This window comes from Cydia strobilella, chromosome 10 (assembly GCF_947568885.1).
Source record: "Cydia strobilella chromosome 10, ilCydStro3.1, whole genome shotgun sequence".
Classification (NCBI taxonomy): domain Eukaryota; kingdom Metazoa; phylum Arthropoda; class Insecta; order Lepidoptera; family Tortricidae; genus Cydia; species Cydia strobilella.
The window spans coordinates 18,903,853-18,915,205 of record NC_086050.1 but is presented as its reverse complement, the minus strand read 5'-3'; the positions used below and the strand labels follow the sequence as shown (position 1 = coordinate 18,915,205).

The window sequence follows — 11,353 nt, the reverse complement described above, 5'->3', positions numbered from 1 at the left end:
TCACGGTGTGAGAAACACGCACAGACAAGTTGTCAAACCTGGCGGTCCTCTGGCACTGACAGCAGTTTGTTTATCGTTACGTCATCAAGATCACGTGACAGCTTGGAGCTATTTGCGCAAAATTTAAACACTAAACTAATTAACGTCGATGTTTTATTAAAAATTAATGAATTAATGTTTTTTTTTGCAATAATTACGTGTCTATCTATAAAATGAAAACAGTTCTAAAACATTGTCAACATCCCTATTTGCCGCGTCTGTCAGGGGTTGGGCGGGGTTATGAAGTTTTTATAAGCTTAAAAGTTTGTTGACGATAGTGACCAACTGTAGCCTATCCTTGTCTAACGATCTCGCATTGCTATATGTATGTGGGGTGCATGAAAAGAGCCTCCTCGCACGACGAACTCGAAGGTCTCGAAGTTACGGTATTACCACTGAGCGGCGAATCCTTTCGACACGATGGTTCCTCCAAGAAATACATGCCACTGTTTAGGGGAACCTCGACACGAGAGAAGATGAAGAATTGTTATATGTTAGAGCAGAGCAACTATTTTTGGCACTCAATTTTCTGTCAAGAGAGAGTACTTAAATATGTCCCGCAGCGGGACACCGGCAGAGGAGCTGATATTACTTCCTGGCAGCAGCGGGAGAACGGCATAAGTCCAGATATATATACGGCATATGTGCAAAATGGCGTCTGACACACGAAGGGGTATTTATGTACTAATTTCTAATAAAATTCTATTTGAAATGATCGTTTGGACAGTTCTTTTGATTTTCTTTTGAGTCCTTTAGATGGTCTAGATTAAATGTATACAAAAAAACTCGTTACAGTCACTTAAAAAAAAAGACAGGATAAAGTGGGGCTATTTCGAACCTCAGGGATAGTTAGGTCCAAGATTAAATATTATCCATACCCTTGCGGTGTTTAAGAACAAAGTTAAATGCCGAGAGACCCGGGTTACTACAGTTTCAAATGTAGGTATAGTTATAAAAAAACATTGCGAATGTAAAAAATATCTACATACTCGAAGCTTACGATTTTCGTAATTCCAAAGAAATCTCGCACATCAATTTTATTTATTACTTAATACTACTTATTGTAACTTTCGAAGTCATTAAGATTTGAAGATTACATCAATCTGTGAATATGATATGATATTAAAGATTTCTACAAATATGTAAGGATATGAATAAGATACAGTTATATGCCTTTTGAGGCCTCTAATATATCTTGTTAGTCTTTCTTAGTCTAGAGAGTTACATGTTAAATAGTTTCTATAAAAATACTACTTATAGGAATACCTATGTTCCCGAATCCAGTGTTCCGTAAATTTCTAAAATGCTATTATTTTTCTAGATCTAATACAGCCATTAGCTATATAATCAGATATTGTTGTCAATTAATTTTAATTCTTAAAACTATTTGATCCGTTTACGTCTACATTGCATCTGAAAAGAAACCGATTCATAAATTTTAAATGGTAAATGGTTATCCATATCAACTTCTGACAAAATTGTAAAAAATAAAATCCCCATAGTTACATTAATTTTAGTGCTTTAAGAGAACTGTGAACTCTGTGTTTAATCTGACTCCATCTGACCATAAAAAAATATGTTTAATATACTTATCTTCCAAATAAAACAAAAAAAAATAGGTAGGTATATAAACGTAACTGCTATCTCCCTTGTATATTCATAAACGCTACAAGCCTCCATTAGGTAATATATGTTGTATCACTTTCTTACATATACCTACATAAGTCCCAAATGACAGATTTAGACAAATAATAATGGCTAACTGAGGCTTGTATCGCGTTATTGAATAATTAGGGGGTTATTGACCCTATGCGTAAATCGCGATATTTTGCTAGTTACAATTTTTAAACAATATTGTAGACATAAACGGATCTTTTGCTCCTTTATGCCATGCTCCTCTGTTTGAAACACGACTGTCAGTTAAAACAGCAGATGAGTAGGCACGTCATATACGAGCTGATTTATTTCAGATATTCAGTGCCTGAATCTATATTATGCAAGTATACATTGGCTGAGTAAGATGTAAAGTCTAAGAGTTCTAAGACAGTTTCGTACTTTGAATTTAACTGCTATAAACGAGATGGCGCTGTACAGCTCCGTACATTCTGCGGTAACTCTGTTTGTCAAAAGTTTACGTTTGACAATTAAGGGTCGGTTGCACCAAACCGTCTGTCACCGTTAAAGCGTTCGCAAAATTTTATTGTATGGTTTCATAGATCTCTGCTGCGTGACGTTGATCAGTCTGTTAACCGTGGCAAGTGATTTCAAAAAATAAGACTGTAAAGCGCCACAGCGCCATCTGTTTCGATTATCAAACTAAAGGCTATGTTCTTGTATTAGACTATAGGTACCTCTCTATTACATTAATTAATTTATACCTATCGAAAAATATAGGCATGTTTCAGGCTCCGGAATATGAGGAATATCTAAATTTATTAGGTGGTCATAAAGATCCAGGCTCTGAATTTCAAAAAAAAATCTGTTCGTGTGTGAAATGCCGTAGACTAGTTTTCATTCATAAAATCCTGCCACCATAAACGTCTTTTGGTAACTAAGTATAGGTTTTAGGTTTAAAATGGCACGTCCACACATTTAAGCTGGAAAATATCCAATATTTACTTTTTTCGCAAGAGCATCGACATAAAGGAGCAGCCAGGTTATTTAATTTCTAAATAACAAAACTTCCGTGAGACACAGACATATTAAACATATTAATAACGGGTCACTCACGTGACAAAAATGTCGTAAACGAGGGTAGTTTCTCGCCCCCCCTGCCGCCACCGGCGCCCGCGCCGAGTCATCGGGCGCGGAGGGCTGCGGCGCGCAGTCTGCGCCGGTCCGTCACCGTCGACGCAAGCTCCTGATGACGCATCTCGGTACGGAGTGAAACATGTCGAGCGTTTTCGACTTAAAATACGTGAGTGACCCGTTATTAATATGTTTAATTTCTAAATACACGCATATAACTATTATTCTAATTTCTATGATAGAAAATTAAAGCAGCACCCATAAAAGCCAAAAGTCCCTGAGAGATTTGGTTCTGTACGCCTAAACGCGTTAAGTATACAGGTTATAAAAAGCTTTGATTCGAAAATTGGTCTTTTTAGGACGATCTGAATGGAGGATGAGTTGTGCTTAAAGTTCTATGCAGTGTTCATGAAGAAATCGCTTATTACAGAGAATCTCGCACATTGACCTTTACATTCTCTCACTTACTCGCATACAATAATATCCATAAACTCGCATTATTTGGTGACACGCCTAATTCGGTGATATAAGTTTTGAAATACACCCAGGAAACCTATTGAACTAGGGCCTTTTAAATGGGACCTCACGGCTTCACGGCGGCTTTGCCGTAATGATCATTTAAGAAGATTCATACTATACCTACACGGTTCAAGTTCGATAACGATATATTATTCAGTGTTAGTAATAAAGACAGTACGTTCCAGAGGTCAATGTACGAAATTCCACTTAGAGATGGTTCTTTAGCTAAGAAAATGTGTTAAAAATAAACATATATATATGGGCTTAATTAGTTTCATTTATTACACTATAAATATTCAATGTATATGCCATATTAGGGTCAAAATTATTTTCTTAGTCTTGTTTTTGTCCCCAAAAAATGTGACGGAGTGGAGTTTTTTGTGTGACATAAAAAGTCCTTAATTTTTCCCGTTTAAAATATAATCTACAGCTAGAAAGATGCGATAGCACTCGATTTTTTTATTTATTTGATGGAAGACGGAAATACAAGCGTGACAGAGTGGTCAGAAATAACACAACGAAAAGAATTTTGACCCAAAATATTTATCAGTACGGTTTTTACTCACTATTGTTTTTAGTCGCTTTTGGCGACATGTTTCGGATTGTTTGGATTGTTTCGGGCAGTGCACGACGTACAACCGCCGCGGACACTCGTGCCTGAGGATGGATTCCCAAAGAATCCGAAACATGTCGCCAAAAGCGACTAAAAATAATAGTGAGTAAAAACCGTACTGATAAATATTTTGAAATATGTCTCACGATAGTTTAAGTGCGAATTTTGACCCATTTAGTAGAGATTTTGTGCTCAATTTATTTAAAATGAAATTTTACTAATAAGCACACCAACGCTTTACATGATATAATATATTTTTCTATAAAAATATGTAGTCATATTCACGAAATCTCTATTAAAGCCTGTTTCCATGCAGTTTTTTGCGATTTTTGATCAATCTCGAGATACTAATTTCTACGAAAAGTATTAAATATGACTAAAATTATAACCTAAGTGACATTTATGATTTAAATTGTTTTAACTTTAATCAGTCAATGAATATTAAGGGGCCCACTAACTATCAGTCCGCCGGACGATATCGGCCTGTCAGTTGTTCGGAACTGTCAAATTTTTATTCTAACTGACAGGCCGATATCGTCCGGCGGTCTGATAGTCAGTAGGCCCCTTTAAATCTAAATCATGTTAAAATATTCTTGATTACGAACGTTTTCAGATAAAATTAATTACAATTACAAATATGTTTATTTTCCAAATTGACATGTCATGAAACCTTAGAAATTAAATTGAAATTAACTACATAATATGTAAATACAAGGTCGAACCTGTGTCGTGAACCTTGGGGCATTACGCATAAGACATTTCATTGTAAAAAATAGGTATTAGACAATCACTCACGGCCCAATTCGAACAATGCTTATAAGATGTCACATCGATTCGATACCGATCTGTCGGTGTCAAAAGTGACGTTTTTGGTTGATATGTCACTTTTGATAGGTACTGAGAAATCAGTATCGTATCGCTGTGTCATCTTATAAGTATTGTTAGAATTGGGCCGTCAGACGGTGGAGATAAAAGTATCTCGAGTAATCTTCATCACTACCTACGATAACTCGGACAACATTAAGATAAAGACAAACACGCATTCAAAAATATCGACACAAGGCCGATTCTAATGTAACAATTTGTTGTGATTTTGAACTGGTTTTGATAAAACTGGTCTTGGTGATTGGCGCGCATCTCACGCACGACTTTTACTTCATTTTGCATCCCGCATGGATTAGCGTGAGCGATATAAATAAATAAAATTATAAAAATAAAAAGCTTTTATTTCAGGCATTTACCCATATTGCTTACAAAATTAAATACTACTACTGCTACTACATTTAAGGTCGTATCAAAATGAGATCAAAACCGTAACAAGTTGTTAAATTGGAATCGAACTCAAGGTGGGTATACAAATATTGGTGCACACAAAATAATCTATACAAAACTATATAGAATTTATAAATAATACTCTATATATGTTTTTAATACCGATAATCCAAATTTACATCGCTGGTTTAATCCAGATACTATTTACAACAAAACTAACGCTATTCAATATTCGTTGTACATAAAAACTACGTTAGATACCAACTTACAAAATAACTAGAAGTTACACGAAACAATTGAAGCAAGGAAATACGACCTTGAATTATAACACTCATAATTTTTCTTTTCTTTCTTCCTTAGATATACATAAAATTTTACAAGCCTCAATTAATTTCAATTCAATTTCAGTCAAATTAGTAAATTTATGTTTTATCCCTTTCTTCCAAACGACTAATAGCTAATTGAGGCTTGTTACGCGTTTATGAACGACGCCATTTGTCCTTCCTTTTGTTCTTTAACTTAACAGTTACTTTAAAGGGAAACTCCAAGCAGACCTTTATATTCCTCGTGCAACCTCCAGTAGCTTTTAAACTCAAACCACGCAAATAAACTTGAGTAATGAGTAAGCATTCTCAGAAGTAAAAAATCTGATCGCGCGTCTCAAAATGCACGTGCTTCGACACGACCAGCAACCATCAGGCCTGCTTATTCACTCTCTCACTCTCAGGTTCATTGATCTGTGGGATCACTTTAGCGTCTCTGTCGGCTTGGGTAAGCACCTCCTGGACGTGGATTGTGAGCTCGGGCCGAGCTAGCTGGGTGAAGGGCAGTAACGCGCCGGCCACGTCCATGGTGTTGTTAATGTTGCGGTGCCAGAGCTCCAGCACAACGCTCCGCCGTTGCTACTTGTACCGAGGCGGTCCGAGCCAGCCGCAACCGAATACCTGAACAACATAAAATTGTTGATAAAGTCACAGGGCGAACACGCTATACATCAAAAATCACTTGCGTTTCTATGTGTGAACGGCACGTCTGGCAGCAGTCCGCCAGATTTCTGTCGCGAGGCGAGGTAATTTGAGTCGGGCGGGGCGGTGCGTGGCCGTTCTGTATGATAATACTATTACTTATTCTGTGATAAACATGGGAGTGGTCATCAAAAATAAAATATGGGAATTGTTGAGATATTTTTTTGCTGACGAAAATCAAGAGCTTAAAACCACACAACACAGTGACCACACAAGTGAAACTTAAGGATGACTTACGTTAGACCGGGCCGTGTCTGGGCCGGAGCTTCCGTCGCTTCGTTTTCTATGGAAAGTATCACGTGATTACCTGTCATGTCATAGAAAAGAAAGCGCCGGAGGCTCCGGCCCGGACACGTCCCGGTGTAACGTGAGTCATCCTTTAAGAGATATCGGTTGCGATCTACGTTCCCGATCGTACCTGGTTCAATAGATTCAGCCAGCCACGGTCCAGAATAGTATTGTTAATCAGTTATAATTTTGACGAAGCCTGGATTGATAAAATATATTTTGTCATTTTTCAGTTGCACCGTACAGACAACATGTGAAAACCTGGCTACTTCCATAATATTCCATTATTTGTGCGGAGGCCAAAACATTTATAAAAACTTTGGGGCGGCGTTTGAGGGATAGGGGCTGCGACCCCCGTTCCGGCTCTTACCTGGTCCAGCAAATAACGCTGGCCGTGCAACGCGGCATTGCGGCTAGTATTTTTGGTACGTTTGGACCAGGTGACAGTCGGAACGGGACAAAGGCCTTTTATATACCTACCTATACATTGCCTGTTAGTTTGCTAAAATTATAATTAATTTTATTTTAGGTTTACTTCTAGTTTTATTTTTATAATATTTGATCCTTAATGTCCTTTAGTAGTTTTGATTAATAATATTTCCTAATTTATTTAGGTTACAATTACCTGGCAGACAACCAGCGCCATAAATAGCAGTACCATCAACGCGAGCACCCCCCACACCACGCCCAGTTGCGTCAGCGCGAACACGTAAAGGGTCGGGTGGCACCACTTGTTGGGCTCGAAGAGAGTCGGCGCGAAGTCCGGCCACATGATGTCCAGCGTCCAGAGGTTGCCGAAACCGAACCTGGGGAGGAAGAGGTCAGTTAAAGTTTTCGTTATCTTGTACATTTTGAATTTATAGGGAAAATGGAAAAAATCATACTCGCGACCTCTCTCTTCACTAATAATATAAGTATATTAAATATATTAATAACGGGTCACTCACGTATTTTAAGTCGAAAAACACGACATATTTCACTCTGTACCGAGGAGTGTTATCAGGAGCTTGCGTTGACGGTGACGGACCGGCGCCCTGATACGCCGCGCGGATACGTGAGTGACCCGTTATTAATATATTTCATATGTCTGTCTCACGGAAGTTTTGTTATTAAAATAATATACATAAGTATAAAGCCTTATCTAGAAAACGTATCAGTGGAATAAGGCTGCGTTGTCAGCAGAGATGTCCGAGGATGTGTAGCGATACGTTTATGAACCAATAGAAACACTTTATTTAGCTATCCTCGCTTAGCGCAGCTCTAGTGGAAACAGCTCAGCGAAGTTATCACGTACACGTAACACTGGTATGAGGTTGTGATATAATTTTCATATAGGTACCTATAATAACTATTGGAGCACAATTGCCCAGTGGGGAGCAAAGTAGGCACATTTTAATATGGCACATAGAATGTGGACAAAAACGTAGCCCGGTCAAAAACACAACCTGAGCTTCGCAGAGCGCAGCTGGGCAGGAATAACAATTTATTCTACAAAGTAAACAAATTAAGGACTTGAAAAATGTAAAGGTTCATTAAGTTAGACCCACAGGGCCGAGCAAATAAAAGGATTCAGCAATTTGCGCTGAGATTCCGTCAATTCATCATGAACTTGCAGTTTGAGCGGTTCAAGCTCCGTTGCTTTTAATTTAAATTAAAGCTTTCAGTATAGCATGATAATTGATAAGTAAACTCTGCCTTAGAACGTGACATTTTGTATTTACTCTTTTGTATAAGAATTTACCAAAGTCCTTTGCATTCATTCATTTATTTCTTTATAAAAACATAGTTTACATGTCACATCTGCGTCATGCCTGCCTGCTTTTGAAGTTATTTACTTCAACTAACTTTTAACGTATACGGGACAACACCGATTGTCGTATGTGTGGCGAAGGGGAAGAGACAATAGAGCACCTTATGTGTGAATGTCACGCCCTCGCCAGACAAAGAACAGGCTACCTGGAACCAAAGGAATTCAAAACGCTACCCATAAGGTCCATCATCCGGCATATGGAGATGGTGGGGAAAGCTCTTGAGTAGCGGACGGATCTTTCCTAGGGGGTAACTGCACAAAAGATCCCTATGGGTCGAAGTGTATCCGCAAGGGCCCCCGAAATTATAAGATAAGATAAGATAACGTATACGGGAAAATGATTCCAAGCATTTTACGAAAAAAAAAAACTGTCTTGTACTTTAACACTGTGTGGGTTTCTCTGATGCTTCGCAATAAATTTGTCGTGCTCCTTAACAAGACGGTAAAAGGTGCAACTAAATTGCATTTGGCGTTCGAATATTCGAGCTGCATAATCGCTACTCTTGCATGTAGTACCCAAGGGCAATGTAAAAATGTACAAGAAGGACATTAAGTTCACTTTGATAAATACTTATTAGTGTTTCTTAATCCTTACTAGAGTCTTTTGAATCAAAATTTAAAGAATTCGACTCGTTTTTACGAGAGTCTGCGCTTTAAAAACTTTCAAGTCCTTTAAGTCCCGAGTCAAGTCTTTTGTCGAGTCTTTTTAAAGCTCAACTCAAAGAGACTCTAGCCTCCGAATAAGTTTACCCTAGTTAGACCTAGTTTTCCATATCGCCTCAGTGAAAACGCATTTTCTCTTTATGGAAGTTAATCCTGAAGCATAATTCGAATACATATTTCTACCTAGCATGTTACTTTGCATACTAACACTTAATCCTGTCTTATGGAATTGTATTGCGGGGAAACTTACTCAACTTTAAAGTGTTCTCTGCATGCAAACTTGACATTTCGCTCAGCTAATCTTGTCTTACGGAATTATATTATGGAGAAATATCGCTGGCTTGAAAGGGGTTTGTACCACTTGAACTATAATTATTTAATCTTAGGTGAATCTAAGAAGACGTTATAAGCTTATTTATTCACGAGATTTTGTTATTCTTGATATGAATGAAAAACGGATTACTTGAAGTACTTTTATGAATGAACTGTAGGCTGCGTGTAATGCGTGTATTAGCATTTTCCTGCTCTTGGGCGTGAAGTGGGAAATTTTCGTGGAACCTCCAACGCGGTCCTCTATATGATTGTTTTTAACAGAACTAAGAAAGAAAGAAGAAAGAAGATATATTTATTGCCACAACAGCGAATACAGAAAACACAATATAAAAAAAGTTACTTAACCTATAAACATTATTATTATGTGAACCTAGAAACAAAATTGTAGATTGTAGTATTACAACGTGTTAACACACTATATATTATCGAATTGAATTTTAAATTCAAACTGATTTTATAAGAAGTTAAATATTACGGGCATATAAATACCTACTAAACAGAACGTAAAATATAGATTTAAGGATGACTCACGTTAGACCGGGCCGTGTCCGGACCGGAGCTTCCGGCGCTTCGTTTTCTATGGAAAGCATCACGTGATCACCTGTCATGTCATAGAAAAGTTAGCGCCGGAAGCTCCGGCCCGGTCACGGCCCGGTCTAATGTGAATCATCCTTTCTGCTTGTACAGCAGCAATCTCATGTGTCTAGTAATTTTATATATTTCTGCATATAAATGAATTTAATTTCAAGCAGTTAGGACGCTCAAGTTTTAAAGTCAATAATTGCAAGAAAACTTGCACTAGATGAATCTATTAGCATGAACGATGTACTAACAACACAAACATTGGAAGTCAAAGCAAAATTAGTGAATCACGGTCTGGCAACTTCTTAAAGTAATATATAACTTCTATGGAAATAGTTACGTAGCGAGTTTAATTTGAGATTGACTTAATATTAATACTCGTAGTTATTCATGAAATAGGTAACACAATTTAAACTGATTATATCGCTACTTACAACATCCGTGGCAGCCTCGGAATCCGTGACGTACCGGATAAGCTGCAGGAAAGTCGCCTACGGTGTTATGGTCATATAAGCCGCAAACCGGTGGACTACGTCGGAAACAGATGCTTCAACCTCACTGTCCAAAGCCCTAGATCACGCGGCTGCGGTAGCCCTAAGAAGCGTTGGCTGAACGTCGTTATAGCGGACATGCAAGAGAACAATCTCACACCTGAGGATGCCGAAGACCGGGCAAAGTCGAGAAGATTGAGTAGGAAAGCGGACGCTGGCGCTAGGCCAGAAAAACGCTAGGTCGATGAAGATATCGCTAATTATGAATTTAAAACTACATCCTAATGTTTCGAGCTCTATTATCGCTCGTGGTCAGCGAATATTAGACGGGTATTACAAAAACATCAAAGGAGAATAGTCTCTCTCAAAATTACATAGTGAAAAACTTCCCACATACAAATAAAGATTACAAAATTAAGTTTCGTTACACATGCTAGATGAGCTGATAAAGCTAGATGCACATTACAACTATTTACCCAGTCTTGTGTGTTCGTTTATCAGATCGACCACTGGATCTAAAGCTGGTGGTAAAGAAAAGCCATTCTCAATGTTGGAGTTTAGATTTATCCCTTCATTGGAGTTTGGTTAGATATTTACTTTCCAAACGTTACCGTTTCAATATCCGTTTCGCGGCAATAGTCCTACAGTTTTAGGTTGAGTTTATAATCTAATAAAGCAATATGTTCATTACTTATAGAAAACAAAGCCATAAACCTAGTTTGAATTTGGAATTTATCGCATGTAAATACGGTAAATTGAACAACTTTTCTGTTACGGATGTTGATGTTGTGAGCAACAATTTTGGTAGATTAAGTAATTGGAAATAGGGATCGGTCGGAATGCTCTGTATGTTCGAACATAAGGTTTGGAGAGTAATTTGGGTCGTTATAGATCTACATATATAATTATACGAACGGGTATACCGCCATTTAATTTCATTGTTGTTACCTTAAATTCCGGACCGTAAAAC

General features: G+C 37.8%; 1 protein-coding gene across 1 annotated transcript in view; it reads right to left on the bottom strand.

Annotated features, from left to right (window-relative positions):
• Nucleotides 1-5,221: 5,221 nt before the first annotated feature.
• LOC134744728 (uncharacterized) overlaps nt 5,222-11,353 on the bottom strand; it is a 30,158-nt gene continuing 24,026 nt past the window's right edge. Inside the window, exons 6-7 of the mRNA XM_063678648.1 lie at nt 7,130-7,310; nt 5,222-6,135 (exon numbers count right to left, since the gene is read on the bottom strand). Of these exons, the coding sequence (XP_063534718.1) occupies nt 6,094-6,135; nt 7,130-7,310 (223 nt within the window). The 3' untranslated portion in view covers nt 5,222-6,093. The remainder of the gene's footprint in view (nt 6,136-7,129; nt 7,311-11,353) is intronic.